This window comes from Poecilia reticulata, linkage group LG15 (assembly GCF_000633615.1).
Source record: "Poecilia reticulata strain Guanapo linkage group LG15, Guppy_female_1.0+MT, whole genome shotgun sequence".
Classification (NCBI taxonomy): Eukaryota; Metazoa; Chordata; class Actinopteri; order Cyprinodontiformes; family Poeciliidae; genus Poecilia; species Poecilia reticulata.
The window spans coordinates 20,212,022-20,228,668 of NC_024345.1; the positions used below are offsets into that span (position 1 = coordinate 20,212,022).

Consider the following 16,647-nt stretch of genomic DNA (forward strand, 5'->3'; position numbering starts at 1 on the left):
TAAATCCACATTCCCCGGTGTAACTGACAGGCCTAATAACCAATGGATGCAGGATCTTTCCTGGAGTGTTTTTCATCAGAGGGAGGATGCCCAGCTCATTTCATGAGTTTCTCTTACTCCTTCATTCCGTCAATTAATGGCTTCTCTTGGCACGCGACGTGTTTATAAGCAGATAGCACAAACCAGTCTGTGGTCACTGGTTAACCAGACATCCACCCGGCAGTGTTTTTCCTCTCCTTTCTCTGTCTTTATAGCAGGTTTCTGCAGTTACATGTATCTGCTGTTTCATGCTCAGGAGCTGGTGGTGATGGGGGCGCCGGGCTCGTACTACTGGACCGGGACGGTTAAGGTGTACAACATGACTTCTGACACCTTCTACAGCCCGAACAAAGACAGCATTGACTCACACAGATACAGCTACCTTGGTGAGAACCACTTGCGCAAAAGATTTAATGGCATTTTTAGCTTCCAGTAATGCGTTTTGCGTTGTTTTTTTTTTTTTTTTCAGGTGTAACGACTACTCAGCAAACCACTTCACTAACAGATGAATAATGTTTAAAAGTTAGAATTTGGTGCACAGATTAGAGTTTATAGTGTTTTGTTTTTGTCATTCACATAGAATAAAAATTATAAAATCATGCTCAAATATGTCTAGACCCCAGTAATACTTGGATAATTGTCCCTGAGCAAGGTTTTATTATTAAAGCCACACACTTTTCTACGTGGTTCTGGTTTTATTTTAGCCAGACATTTGCCCACTCGCCTGTCAGATGAGTTTATTTAAATGTATTTGTTTCCTGACACTGGACCTTGTTCATGAGCACAGTCCGTATATATTCAATAGATGCTTAATGCGTGTCTGTTTACCAATCTCTAAGACCAGTTTTCATTTGAGTTTGGGATTACACAAAGCTGAGTCTACATGTTGTTATCGTGTCTCTTCTGACAATTTAACTTTCCTCCAGAAGGTATTTGGGTTTTCCTCATGTATTCCAGCATCTTGTAGCTTGTGGCATTAACCCTTGGTGGTTCTTGATGATCCTAACCAATAACTTCCATCTAACAAATGGTTAAAATCTGGTCATGATTGGGTGTTCCAGTTGGACTTTATTCAAACACAAATCAAAACTAGTGTAGGAATGAATAAATCAGGGTCATTTTGAATGCATTTTTATAATATTGAAGGCCTAAAAGTCGAGTCTGTGTGAGGTGCTGTTCCAAATTTTAATAGGAAAAGTGGCCAAATGTTCCTCCAGAAAAATTGCAGAGGCCTGTGGATGGCTTCTTAAAGTGCGTGGTTTCACTGTGAGTTGAAGGTGTTTAGCATGAACTCCTCACAGCTACAATACGATGATGATTAATTTATTGTCTGTGTCTCCAGGCTATGCTGTGACTGCTGGGCACTTCTCCTCTCCTAATGCGATAGACGTAGCTGCCGGGGCACCACAGCACAACGGTGTTGGAAAGGTATGGACTTTACTTTACCACTTTTGTACTCTGGTCTCGTTTTGCCGCTAAGCTAATTCTGTTTCGCTCCTGGACAGGTTTACATTTTCAAACTTGAAGCTGGGTCCTTGGTGAAGAGTTTTCAAGCCTCAGGGAAAATGGTATGTACCTAGATCTGTTTTAAAGATTTCAGAACATCTTTGTGCATTCATTTGTGCATATTTTCTAAGTTGTACACTTGTTGTGTTACTCTGTTTTCTCACAGCAGAAACAATGTAAACACATTTGTTTATCTGCTTTAGGATCTTGTAACTGGCTCTTGAGATACAATGCAGACCCACTACTATAATTGCTTTGTTGTTAGAGCCACATTGTTTATGTCTGTGTTAGTGTTTAGGCAGAAACTCGCTGGCCACAAGCCAAAACTTGGGAGGTTTTTATACAGTTACAGCAAAAACCATGATCGCCGTAAAAGCTTTTGTTTCTAGATGATTGGTGTGTGATTTATAGAGATATAAAAGCAAAAGTTATAGAGAGTATGATGTGTTTCATTTATATGCACTGAGGAACTGCCTGTGATCTGACCCATTGCTCTGTGGCTCAACTTGGTTCCAGATGGGCTCTTACTTTGGCTCCTCATTGTGTGCAGTTGATCTGAACCAGGACGGCCTGTCGGACCTGCTGGTGGGGGCACCCATGCACAGCCAGCTCCGGGACGAGGGCCAGGTGTCTGTGTACCTCAGCAGGGGCAATGTGAGTGGGACATGGCTCAGCAGAAATGAACACGATACCGTCACTAGCAAGCTGATCTCATTGGAACATGTCTCGTTTTTGCCTTTAATCCAAATGTTTGGATTTGCTTTTGTTCTTGCAGTGGGGTAGTTAAATTTTATTATGAGGTTTGGATAAGAGCGTGATCTACTTTGGTTGCTACATCTTTCAGGGGGTGATGGAGGAGAATGGAGTTTTGACTGGCGACAATGCTTTCAATGCACACTTCGGAGAATCCATTGCAGCGATTGGAGACATTGATGACGATGGTTATCAAGGTTTGTCCAAAGGGTTCATTAATCCTCCCATCCATCCAGTTAAATCCAAGACTAAGGGGAAGGAACTTGTTCTTTCGGTCACTACCCAGAGCTTATGACCGCAGATAAAGGTAGGAACGTAAATCAACCGGTATATCGAGAGCCTCACCTTTCAACCAAGAGAAAACACTGTATTCTTTTCTGGCTCTAGACCATGGTGTTGGTTTTGGAGGTTCTGACTTTCATTCCAGCTGCTTCACTTACACAATGGTGGAGATCTGGGCCTGACCCGATCCTGAAGCCACCAAAATGAATCCCCTCAACACCTAGGAATTCTGTCAATAAAGGTTATGAATAGAATTGGTGACAACCTTGATAGAGTCCAACTCTCACCAGAAACAAACCAGATTTACTGAAACATAGACCAAACTCTGGTACCGGTCATGGATGAAATAAACACAAAAGTATGATCTACTGTGTCTAGTAGAAGTACTTCTTGTCTAGTAGACAAGTACACTTGTAGAAGTACAAGTGTACTTGTACTTCTACAAGAACCTCTACTGAACTTTTTCACATTTTGTCATGTGGCAACCTCAAGCTTGATTGTATTTTATTGGTATTTTATTATTTACACTTAGCACCACTACAGGTTTTTTTCATTGGCTTGCTCATATTATGCTCATTTTATAACTGAACTGTTGTCTTAGCTGCTGTAGTCAGTAAAGGTGACCTATTATGAACAGGTTAGGATATGTTCATAAAGTTTTTTATGCACAAAATCATTAGATTATCTGCTTATTTTTAGTTCCTTTCACAATGAGCTGTTTTAGATCCAAATAAGCTTCTGCTGGCCACGACCTCCAACTCAACATTTACACTAATTCATAAATATAGTTGCAAACAGATGCTCAATTATACAATGGTACACCTTTGAAAAGCAGAAGTGGAGCCTGCTGTACAACCAACAAGAATACAAATTATACAGCAAGTGGTTTTAAAATTGTAAGTCAACAAAACTCTCGTCTTTTCCAGCAGCCGCTGTCATTGCCAAGGATTTATTTATTTTTTTTTTTTGTAAAGTGCTTTGAGACAACATTTGCGGTGAATTGGTGCTACATAAACAAACTAAATTGAATTGAATTGTACAAACCAGTTGACCAAATGTGCTGGAGCATTGAGACAATTGGGAAGTTTTTGAAATGTCTCTTTTTCCTGACACCAAGAAAAACATTAACTCATTGCTTAACTCATTTGGATGATGTTGAAGCAATTGAGACCCAAATGAGAGCGAGCACAAAAACATAAAATGTGTGAATTTTGCATGATACGTTCCCTTTCATCTATTTTCCAACGATAATGAGGACATGTAATTCTTTAGGTATGCAAAGCTGATAGAGATAGACCCAGAAAGTTTTGTAGCTGTCACTGCAGTAATAGATGATACTAAAACAACCAAGTGTCATTTTCCTTCCACTTCACAATTATTGAGTTGTTTTTGTTGGCCTACTATGCAAAATCTCAATAAAACAGATGATGTTCATGGTAATCCTTTGACAAAAGTGACAACACTTCAAGTGGTGGGAATGCTTTTGTGAGACTCAACTATGTCTAATCTTCAGGTCATCTTAAGTTGCTTTTATAAGCCATCCAGAATTGCAACCCCTTGAATTCAGCTCAGAGTGACATTACTCCGCAGTCATGTTCATTATCACAGCATTGTTGGTTGGCATGTTAAGTAGGTGCAGTAAAACCAGTCATTTTCACAGATATTTTGTCTAAATTACCCCAAACGTTTTCAGTGCGCTGACTTTTCTCACCCTTCTGTGCACTTACCCATGCAGATGCAAACCCAGTTCTCCGCTAACACTTAGCCACATACCGTTACGCTGTTTGTTTTCTTGGCACTTGCTCGGTTTGGCTACAAACGAACTCTGCTTGGCATCCATCGCTCGCTCACGGCTGGAAGCTTCTGCCTGGTTTCATCTCTGTGTGAGATACGCCTCAAGGCTTGCAGCCTGGCACCAGCGGGTGTGTTTGTGCACAGCGAAAAATGGCAGCTGGGAATTATAACTCATCCTGTAGCTCATCACTCTCACATTGTGGGAAAGAGCCAGATGTGCTTGTTGACTGACAGATAATTATTTACAACTTAACTGCTGCCATTTAAATTTAAAGAGCTACCGTAAAACCATTGCCAACAGGGTTTAATTTTGTCTCCATACACTAAATTGGCTATTGTGTAACGTCTCTTCTTCCATTTCTGCCTGGTACGTAGCACCAATTTGTATGGAAGTGTTTTGGTTTATAAGAGGAAGTCTAAATATGGACTTTCTGCTAAAATAAGCTGATGAGAACATTTCAGTGAATTTGCCAGAACTTAATAGCCTTGTTTCCACATTCTCAGGGGTCGCACGGTTTTTATAGTCCCTAAGAGTGCTTAATTGTCTATTACGAGTTTGACTTTTTTTAGAGCTTGTTTCCCATGCACATGCCAGCTAAACGTAAACAGGGGGTTAATAAAATATTTTTACATTCACAAACACATGCCCTGTTTCATCAAGCCCCAATTAAAAGGGTCAACTTTTAACAGAACTTCCTCCCTGTTTGTCTCCTCAGATGTTGCCATCGGAGCACCTAAAGAGGACGACTATGGTGGAGCCGTGTATATCTACCATGGAGACGCCACAGGGATCACCAGAAAATACTCAATGGTAAATGGATTTGATTCTCACATGATGTAATGTTAGTATCTAATCAGTTTTTTTCTTGTTTCTACATTTATGTGTTTTTATGGCTTTAGTCATGCACACTTTGAACTATTCTGATTAGGACCATCTGGCTGCCTTTGATTGCTTGTTAGTAGTTGAGTGATGAATGGTGACTTTGCAGGTGGTAGTTTAGCCTCAGGATTACATGTTAGACCCACACAGCTCCTGAAAAATGAGGAGAACTCATTCCTTTTGACCACATTTGGGAGGCTAAATGCATTTTTAAAACAAGATTTTTGTCTTTTTGTCCACTCTGTGCACCACTGCCTCCCTCCTAGAGACAATGGTGTATTTTTATGTACTTTCAAGCCATAAGGTGTAATCCTTTTTACTATTTCATGGTCTTTGTTTTAACCCTCCCAAATTGCTTCTTGAAGTGCCTCTTCTGCCTCTTTTAATTACAAGAAAAATCTGGGTTACTGAAACTTTTCACCAAACCACTTACACGTCTTTTCCACCAACCGAACACAATTTGATTATTTAAAACTGTGCAGTGCTTCTCACAACTATCAATGTCAAGATTATTCCCACATAAACATAAACTTTAATGTTTTTTTAATTTAATAGACTAAAACAAAGTAATGGATATTTGCTAAATTGCGGGGAAATAAAAAGCTGAACACTTTGGCATGCATTTGTTTATTATGTATACCCCCAGGTTAAATTTATTCATCCAACTCCACTTTCAGTAAATTGATTACCTTTTTTATTTCGATGTCAGCATTAATTAATTCTCTAAAGATTTCAAATGCTTATTAGAGAGCATTAAAACAGCCAACATGATTCTCAAGGAGCTGCAGCGCTCTAGGGTAACTACTAGTTGATTCCTTCACAAATCAGGCTTTTATGTAAAAGTGGTAAATGAAAGCCATGAAAAGTCTTATTTCCATTTTTTCCAAGCCATGTAGATCACACAGCAAACATGTGAAAGAAGTTTCATTGGTCAGATGAGACCAAAATTGACCTTTACATGTTTCTCTGAGCACACGAAGTGAACTATATCCAAATACACTCCGAATTTTCATTATTGTTTGGAAAAATCATGTGTGTTGGTCATAATATACCAATAAAACACGTGCACGTTGTCTTTGTATGAATACTTTTGCCTCTGTTGCAATCCTTTTCTTTCTTAGTTTCTTGAACATTAATGTGGGAGCTTTCATTTCTGAAAAACTTACTGAAAACATAAGAAGCGCAGTTTCTTTAAATATGTTGGTTCACATGTTAATATTTAAAGGCTGCCATCATTTGTTTCAGAAACTATCTGGGCGCAGCGTCAGCCCCGGGCTGCAGATGTTCGGCCAGTCCATCTCTGGTAAAGTGGACATGGATGGGAATGGATATGCAGGTACAGCTTCCCCATCCACAGATGCAAAAACAAAAATGAAACGGATCACTTTCTTGTTTTCCTGTTGAACATTTGTAGTTTCTTGGAATCAACAATAGCATATTTCCGCCCCGTGACTGACAGACGCATGTTGTTTACTGCATTCCATTGCTGATATACTGAGCCTGCATGACGTTGGAAGGCCCCGGTTTGTGCATTGTTTTAAAATGTGCAGGTGTAAGCACCGCTGATGTTGCATTAGCGTCGTGTCTTCTTAATGGTTTTTCAAAATCTATCGTGTCTTTGCTGCAGACGTCACCATTGGAGCTTTCATGGCAGACAGTGTGGTTCTGCTGAGGTGAGTTCTCTACCTATGAAAGCCTAAATAGTGATTCTTTCTCTTCCTCACAGCGGTTTAAATGAAGGGTTTCTCCCACACGGTGTTTCTGTCTGGGTTTGTGTGGTCGCAGGTCGCGGCCTGTCATTACAGTGGATGTCTCCATCTTCCTGCCCGTCTCCATCAACATCTCTGTGCCGCAGTGCCACGAAGGTCACCAGAACCTGAACTGCTTCAACATCACCGTCTGCATGCGCTTCAGGGGGAGAGAGGTGCCTGGAGAAATAGGTGAATAATTCTGATGAGAGGGAAAAGATGGAAAAAGTTTTTAAATTAGTTAAAAATGAGCTGATTATGATACGATGTTTACGTTAGATACAGCAGGCAGCAAGAGGTTAAGGCATGAGACACATAATCTATGAAAAAAATGAGTTCTTCTGACTTCTCTCAGTGCTACCTAGAAACAACCAATCAGAGCCAGGGGGCAGGTGTTAGTGCTGTCAATCACCCCTCCATGTGGCGCTGCTCATCCTCTCCCTGATCCCCCTTGCTCTGTGCTACGCTGCAGCTAGCGTAGATTGTCGTAAATTCTCAGGCTAGTTAGCATAGCCACTGATGACACTGGATAAACTGTTTTCCTGTAACGGTAAGTTGTTTCTCCGCTAGTAGCACATTTAGCAGCAAGTACATGCGGATTGGGGGCACTAAGACACTCGTACTGGCTCTGCTCGGTTGTTTTTGATCGGGAAAAAAAGTGTTTCTAACAAGGTTCTATCTGTGTGAAGTCTGTTTCGTAAGGTGCAGCAGAAAGGGAAATTTGCCTTGAAAATCACTTCCTTTAAGACTAAGTTACTTCCCTATGGCTGACTTTGAGTTTGCCCAGTGTTTGTACCGATCAACCTTTTGCTTACATGTTCTTGGGTGTGCCTGATGACAGCTGAGATGCAGTCCTGTTCTAGTGTTTGGGTGTGGTCACTCACAGCCTCCCCCGAGGGGAGCAGCAGCCCTTTGGTTGCATAATGACACTGTCCTGGCTGGACAGGAGAAAGAAAGCCTCTCTGTTTACCCATCTGGCCGTCACCATGGAAAGTGAAGCACTGTGTGCTCGGTGACTCCCAGAGTGAAACCTTCCTGCACCTCCTTTGGAATGAGCTCATGGCGTTCGCTCCTTTGGATAACGGAAACAGAAAGCTTAGTTTGGTCCGAATTGGGTGTGTTTACTACCCCTCCCACTGTTTTACCAGTATGACACCCCCATGGGGAAATTACTGCAGAATGAGGCTTATTCATTCAGAGAAACGGTTTCTAAAAGGCCAAAGGTCCATATATGGTTTTCCCAGAAACATTAGCAAAGTTTTACATCATCCTCATGACTTCAAACCTTCAAATAGATCTCATGTTGCTCCTCCTTTTATGCAAGGGATGGAAACAGCAGTCTGCAAAAATATAAAAAATAGCTCAAAATTGTAAAACTGAAGGGAAATACCCCTTGATAAAATCTAGGGTGATGTTATTTGAAAAGTATGAGTATTTTTAGTGAACAATACTCAACAAACAGCATCAAGAAGACCAAGGGACACAGCAGGCAGGTCAGGGATAAAGTTGTTGAGAAGTTTAAAGCATTACATTAAATATTCCACCTCATGAAAAAGGAAAAGAGCGTAGCACCACAACAAACCCCGCAAAAATCACCTTCAATCTAAGCTGACAGCCTGAGCGAGGAAGCATGGTTATTTTGGAGAAGTTGCACTAAAAAAGTTTAGGCTGGAAAAAATAGAAGTACTGGCCTCGCACCTGCCAAATTTTGCTTTTATGGAATACTCACAGAAAGGAAAGAATTGTTACAAGAAAGCCACAAAATGTCCTGTTTGCAGTTTGTAAGGGACACAAAAAACACGAGGAAAACCACAAAAATATAAAATCTTGCCAAGTATTTTTGGTCTCGTTTCTGGTGCAAATATCTGTACACTTAAAATATGACAAAACTAAATTACAAGGACATTTTCAGAAAAATACAGGAGCTTGTTTTAGGTATTTAATGCTTTAATATTGATTTAAAAAGTATTAGTTTCACTGACAGATTATTTCATGAAAGGGGAAAATTTCTTGTTACACATTAAATAGTCTGTCAGTGGAGCTAGTACGCTTTTATAAATCTGTATTAATTAATTATTTACTTCAAACAAGCTGAAAGGTTAGTTCTGTCTTATTTAAACTGCACTAAGATATTTGAACTAGATTGAGTTTTGTGTTTTCGCAGTTTCATTTTAGTGCTGAAACTAAAATCTAACTTTTTGATCCATATGGAAAACCTTGCATATTGGAGAAAACTTTCTCTGTACGTCACCCTGAACACACCAACCCTGCTGTGAAACATGGTTGTGGCAGCATCATGATGTGGGTTGTAGCTTGTAATTGTAATATAACAAGATGTGGAAGAGGATATAAATACTTTCATTTTCACTGTAAGAACATTTCAGTTCTGCTCCAGCAGCTGGAGAATCGCTGTTTTGAACTATTTCTAATAAAAACTGTAACGTGGCTACAATTTATATCTTTACCTGCCGTGTTAATTAAAGAACTATGATAAACTGCTCTGAACAAACTGAAATATTGCTCCTGTTTTTGTTTTTGCGAGCAGCAGTCATCCTTACATTAAAGCTCTACATGATGATTTGACCAAAAATGTTTCCGTCTTCCTCTATGACTCATTTTGTTTAATTTGCTTCCAATAAGCAATAATTTACTTTTTCCCATGTTCTGCTGGCAACGAGCAGAAAACCAAACCATGCATATTTAAAGTGTTTCCCAGGACTGTCTGTATTCAACTGGCTATTTTTTTTTAAGCTAATGTTATGCGTGACTGTGCTTCTGCCGTTTCTCAGAGCTGTTGTACAACCTGACTGCTGATGTGGACAAGCGACAGAAAAGCCAGCCTTCCAGGATTTATTTCACTCACGCTGGATCTCAGATCAGCCAAATGAACCAGCAGCTGAGCCTGGAAATCAACAGAGAGAAGTGCCAGCGCTACACCGCCTACGTTAAGGTACGCTTAGGTTGTGTTTAACCTTTACTCAGCTGATCGCTCACCTGCTTTTGCTTTACTTTACCCTGACAGCTCCACTGCAGTTGAATTAGTTGAACAGGTTTTTTTGGATGGAGTTTTTAGAGCTGTTGTTTTATTTCCAGATGTTTTTTTGTGAGTGAAACGGAGGGGAGAAACACACGCATAAAGTGGGAGTAACAGCATTACTCACGATGTTTGGAGAATTTACTGCCGCATATAAGCAGTCATGTGCTGAGAAGCTATTTGTGTCGCCCTGCTGGGTTGGGTTAAAGGTAGCAGTCAGAAGCTTGATGATCCCTGAAACCATGCAGCTCAAGTGTGTGCCTGGAGAAACAGGAAACAGACTCTCCTTTGTCGTTGCATAGTCCTGCTATTGTGTTTTTCTATGGCTTAGTCTTGTGGCCACAGGGAGAGTCCGCATCCTAAGGGCATCGTCCATGTATCAGCTCCTCCAGTACGAGGCCTGTAAATTTCACCGCCGTTTCTAATGGGGTTCTTCAGGCTTGTTCACTGTGGGAGGCAGAGCCCCCAGCTGAGCGGGGCTTTCATTACTGCTCTCTCATCTCATTCTTCAACCGTTCCGGCTGCTTAAACCAGCTCCAGCTAAAGCTGCTTATTCTGTGAGGTCATTCATGGTTTGTGTCCAAACCGAGATGTGCTGAACTTTAAAATCTGACATTTCACATTGAAATATTTTTTCCACTTCTAAAGAATATAAGTATTTATTCATTCATTTATTTATATTTTTGTGTTTTCGCTTTTCGTTCACACCACAAATGTAAAAGTGTATTTTATTGAGACTTTGGTGCTACAGTATAGGCCAGTACAAAGCAGTGTATCGTTGTGAGATGGAATAAAATGGATCAATATCTTTCAGCATTGTTTACTGAAAAAAAGTATCTGAAATAAATATATATCTGAAATGTTTGATACACATTGGTATTCAGCCCTTTTACTCTGATACACCCAGAAAGGGTGTATCAGAGTAGTCATGTTTGGTCAGTCAGTCAATATCAATAATTATTATATTTTTTTGTTTTAAATACTTGAAATACTGACACACTGATGATGTGGCCATTGCTCTTGAACTCACAATTTCCTCTGAAGTTACTCATTTTCTTGGTTCTCTCCATGTTATTTCTTTTTTTGAGGCACAGTGGAGAAACCTGAAACTGCTGCTGCCAAGTTACTCAAGATATTGTTGCTAGGTAACCATAAGTTACTCAACAGATTGCTGCTAGGTAACCAAAGAGTGAGTAAGTGAGTTGATACCGCCTGCCTTGTTTAGCTGGCAGTGAGAATTTGATCAGCTAAAGCTTTTCCTTTGCCTACATTTCCCAGAATGCAGTGCGGTTCCAGATCGTGAAATTGAACGTATTTTCTGAATTGGATGTGTTTTCTATAGATATTGATCAGGTGTTCATCATGGTATATAAATATGTATTATTGTTATTGATTTAGTACCCAACCCTACACATAAATAGAATCCAGTGCAACCAGCGACTTTTAGAGACCACAGGGCTTTCTGCATGGAGTTTGAATGTTCTTCCACTGTCTATGTTGGTTTTCTCTGAGTTCTTCCAGCAGTCCAGAAACATTAATGTCAAGTTAAAATGTTTGGCTAAGCATGCCCTGAGGTGGAGGAGTGTGTGTGTCCATGATTGTCTTGTTCCCTTGTGTTGGACTGGCAAAAGCTTGTTTTTCAAATTGCTGACTCTACTGATGAATGCATGCCAATTTTCAATATTAATTTATTGTTTTTCTGCCACTTCTATGTTGGTTAAACATGTATAACTGACATGGTAAGCCATGTTGGCTCATCATGTAATATCTCAATCAAATAAACTCATGTTTCTGATTGTATTAGCAGAAAATGTAGAAAAATGTGCAAAGGTGTGAATATTTTTGTGAGCCACAGCAAACTTAATTTTAACATTATATATCCAATTGTAAGAGGTATCTTTCTCCACAAAGTAAGTCTCTCATTTCAACACTTAAACCAAATATCTTCAAGTTTGTGGGTGGCCAAAAAAAGTATGGCTGAGTAATCGCTTGAAGCTGCCACATATCTGTGGCATCTCTCTCACTGTGTGAGATAAACACACTTCTCCTTTAAAGAGCAGCCCCTCAGGACGCATATTACTCTTGGGATGGACTTCATTTTGCTTTTCTTTTTGGTTAGTTTAGGCTCTAAAGTTGCCTGATGAAAATAGAGTCTGATGCTGGTAATGAAAAGCAGGGCTACTCATACCTTAAAAACAGCTTTAGCCCTATCCAGAGGCGCAGGTAGGCAGATTTTATTACACCTAAGAAGTGCAAAACTAAGTGTTTCCTCCTGTTTGTCAGGCTTCATGCTAAACTTCATCAGGCACCTGCCTTATATGGAGGCCCAGTGGTTTTGATTTTCTTGTGTACCTGGAGAAGAAAGCAGATAAGAGCATCCTCAGAAATGTTAAGCTATTTCAGCTGCTATTTAGATTTGTAAATGATAAATCCTCTTTAGTTGTGAAATCTGAAGTAGTTTTGACATGCTTTGCTGATGTGTGAATGGAGCATGAATTTACAATACAGTTGTTTTTTTTTATGCTAGATTGTCCACTGATTCCACCAAAGCTGCAGAACACAGACATAACAACAGACATAACAGAAACTGCAAAACCACAGAAAGCTGAAGGTGTGGCACCAAGATTGCAACTTTAACCAACTATTTACACCATAAATGTGCACAAACAAGGCCAAACATTATGTCTCAGCATGATCATTTTCTTGACATTAATTTTTCTGTCTTTAAACTGCATGGGTTTAGTCCTAATCTTTAAATGAAAGCTAAAAATTCACCATAAACACAGATGATCCGGCGCCGCTCTGAAAGACGGTCCAGTATCATCTGCCTCCTTCTCACTCCGGCCCTCATGAGCCAGTCCTGCCATTCCTCAGAAGAGTTATGCTAATGGAAACCAGCTGGTAGCCGGACTGCATCCTCCAGGATCGGGGCGGGGGGATCACGCTCCGACCTCATCCTGTTCTCAAACAAAAACATACACGAAACTCGCTAGGCTGAGCCTGCCGTTCTCAGCAGGGTGCTCGGCTGCTGTTGTGTCAACTGTAACAGTACGCTGGCGCCGCCGATGGAAAACTCACGTCAGGGTTGATTGCTCGAGCGCTGATATGTGAGGAACGCTGCTGGGCCGACCGTCAGCTCTTCTGTCCATTCAGCCACCCGGGCCTTTATATTACCTGTGAAGATTCACAGAAGCTACAGGATTTTTGAAGAAGAAAATATGAATGAATATTAATGAAGCAGAGTCTGAAACTTTGCTACATTTTTAAATAAAGTATAAACAACAACTTATTCTCTGGTCTATGACTATATATAGTAGCATATTTAGCTGCTTTGTCAGCAACATTGCAATCTTCTACAAAGATGTATCACTACTAATAAAAGGTGAAAAGGTTAATTACGCTAAAAATGGCCGCTCACACTGAGAGATCTGAAGGTTTCTTCCTGTTAAAAGTGAGTTTTTCCTTTTCGCTGTCGCCACATACTTGCAGAATAGGAAAGATTTCAGTAAAGATCAACTGGATTTCCTTTCATCTAATTATTTTATCAGTTAGCATTATAAGTCAAAGCTATCAGCACTTACAATTGAATATTGTACTCTATGGTCCAGTTTATTTTCTATATATAGTTACAATCTGTTTGTCTTGTGAATTGGTGAATAGTTGAGCTGAATTGATGAAGGCAGATGTAAAGTTCAGTTAAACACATAAAGCTAAGCCTCACCAATCCTCGACTGTAGAATAAAATCAGAAAAAAGGAAAACAAACTAGAATAAACAAACTACTAAGTAAAGCCTTAAAGATTATCCATTAAAATTGAAAGAGTAGTGTCTCATTTGAAATGTTTTAAATATATTTATTTTATAGATATTATTGGGGGTGACTTTAGGTGATGCTTTTCCTTTACCTAAATAAAAAGTTGGTTTGTTCAAACTGAGATTATGCTACTTTTATTTATAACGAATAATCTTTTAGGTATTTTTTATCTAACTCTACTAAGGGGATCCATAATTGTAAAATGTACATCGATAGTCTGAGTGATTCAAAACAAGTTTTCAGAATCCCACCTAATAATTGTTGAAAACATTTTGTTGGGGTTTTTTTCAGTCCATTGTCTTTAACCAGTCGATATTCAGACACAACCACCTCCACAAAGTAAATGCAGTTAGCAAACACTGTGTGCTGATCCTTGATAGGCTTCCAGAGGTTAGTTCATCAGATCAAAGCAGCCTATCAGAGAGGTGTGCTGCAAAGGAACAGGATAAAACACCTTTTTCTTCAGTTGGGGAATGAAAATGACCAGTAAAAGATAACAATGAGTTTGTTTAGCCAATTATCAGACATAATTTCTCTAGAAAAGTCTCTAGCATAAAGTACCGGAAATATGTCAGCCAGAACCCAAACTTTATGAGTCAAAGTTGTGTGCATGCAGTAGATACGCTCATTTTATCTGAAATGATGCGAAGTCCTGGATCTGCGCGTCAGTAAATCATGCTGAGAAGTCCAGGGCAGGACCAGACTTACTCAGAGCACAGCTAATGCATTTAGCGTCCAACATTTTTCAGGAGTCATTCTTCCTAATACACCAGTCTTTCATGTTGATCACTTTAAATATGTTTTCTTTGGCAATGGCTAACAGCATACTAGCCCTCCAGATGGCCTTTGTTTGGTTATTTTTAGCCGGATAAACTACATGCAGACTTTCACTGAGACTGTAAAAAAACAGTCAAGGAATATGAGATGTTCAGATAGCCAGAAGTGTTGTTCATGAGATGGAGAAAATAATAATTTAAAAGCAAATCCCTGGATTTAGGCAGGATTTTTGTTGTTTGAAGTGTGGTTAGTCATTTTGTACTGTAGGCTTGTTATAAGTTTCAGGTATTGTGTCTCGTTTTATTGAGCCAGACAAAGTCCATCATAGGAAAATAGTTTGAATGTTTGTTGCATGAATAGTATTAAAATGGAAACTGGAGCTGAAAACCTTAATAGCATAATGTGTATGAGACATGCCTCTAACATTTGGCAGAGGAGAGAAGTTCCCAGAAATTGTCAATTAAGTTAAACATTTTATTTTCCCTTTGGAATTAATTAAGTATTTTTGAATTCAGTGTAAGTAAACACAAGGTAATTCCGTGATGTAATTTTTATGATGTTATCTTCAGAGAAAGTTTGATCAACTCATCAGAATGTGTAATGTTGCTTCAGTTGTTAGAATAGTTTGTACACAGCTGATTTACAAAATTTTAAGTCCATATTTTGAGCAGGCGTTTGGGAGAGCTGCGTTACGCTTTCGAAAAGGTGAACTAACATTAGGCTGTAAAATATTTTATTATACAGAGTGGTGCTCATTTCATTCAGTGGGTTCTTTGGCTGCAAAACATCAGCTCTCTGCCACAGTAGAGATAAGTTATCTCTACTTTTACATTTCTTTATGTGGTGTTTGCAAACATAAGCGGTATGTGGAAAGACTGAAACCACCTCCTGATTCAGTAGCTTGTAGAGGCTTTTTAATTGTATAAAGATACAGTAATTGCCATATGTATTTCGTTATCTTGTACGGCTTTGGAGGAGGTTTGGCCTGTTCTTCGCTACATGTGGCTTGCTTCGGCTTATCAATGTTTGTGAGTCGTCATTTATGCTGAGCTCTTAAGATTCCTCTGCAGCATTTTTATCAGTTTTTGGCTGCAAACCAACCCCATATATGCTCTAGACATTCGCTATGAAGTGTCTATGTTTTTTGTCTAGATAAAACTTTGCAAATCTGTCAGTTAAATAGCACTTCCTAAACAAGTTTAATTTTTGTTTTTTGTTATTGTTGTGTACATATGTATAAAATAAGCCCTTTAGAGACAGAGATGTAACTCTTTGGGGTTTTGCAACTTTTCTGAGACTCTAAATTAACATGATCTTAATTTCCATATCTAGCTCTTTTTCTCTTATACATAAATCTTTTTTCCTATTTTTCTGTAGAATGAGGAACTTCAAACTGTTTAAAAATAGCATGATAACTGAAGAGCCACAGATGCTTCTCTTAGATCTTTGATGACAACCCTTTTTTTTTAGACGTATTGTGTTAAAACAATCCCGAATAGTTCAGACTTGCAAAAAAATGTCATGTCATGTATTGACGTAATCTTTAAATCTGAAATCATTTTCAGCTTTTGTGAAGAAAAACACAGCAGCAGACAGATATTTACCTTTTATATAACTTTCTCATGCATGCGTAATGGAATTAGCTGGCAGCAAGCTGAATGAATTTAGAAAAGTATTCAGTTTATGCTCTATATTTAACTTTCTCATGCATGCGAGGTCCGCTGCATGTCGAGTGCAGGGCGTACATGCACGCAGATTTAAAGTGTAACAGGTGTTATGTCAACATTACATTGTGATATATATTTAACTACAACCTGCAAAGCATTCATAATTCCTTGAGTCAGGTAGTGTTTGGTTTCAGGCTGACTGCGATCACTTGGTCTTGATTTATTGCTCGTCTTAGCAAATAGCTTGTAAGCAGTGCTTTGTTAAATGTTCTGCTCTTTGTTCGTGTTTGCGTCTTTGATTGTTCATCCATCATCATGTGTGTTCCTACTCCAGTAGACCCATTACGGCCAAGC

At 39.3% G+C, this 16,647-nt stretch overlaps 1 protein-coding gene across 1 annotated transcript in view; it reads left to right on the forward strand.

Annotated features, from left to right (window-relative positions):
* The window catches only part of itga9 (integrin, alpha 9), a 66,282-nt gene that overhangs the window by 12,291 nt on the left and 37,344 nt on the right, over nt 1-16,647 (forward strand). Inside the window, exons 6-15 of the mRNA XM_008429923.2 lie at nt 296-425; nt 1,382-1,467; nt 1,545-1,607; nt 2,062-2,199; nt 2,390-2,495; nt 5,091-5,185; nt 6,500-6,590; nt 6,882-6,927; nt 7,040-7,194; nt 9,792-9,952. Coding sequence (XP_008428145.1) covers nt 296-425; nt 1,382-1,467; nt 1,545-1,607; nt 2,062-2,199; nt 2,390-2,495; nt 5,091-5,185; nt 6,500-6,590; nt 6,882-6,927; nt 7,040-7,194; nt 9,792-9,952 — 1,071 coding nt within the window. The remainder of the gene's footprint in view (nt 1-295; nt 426-1,381; nt 1,468-1,544; nt 1,608-2,061; nt 2,200-2,389; nt 2,496-5,090; nt 5,186-6,499; nt 6,591-6,881; nt 6,928-7,039; nt 7,195-9,791; nt 9,953-16,647) is intronic.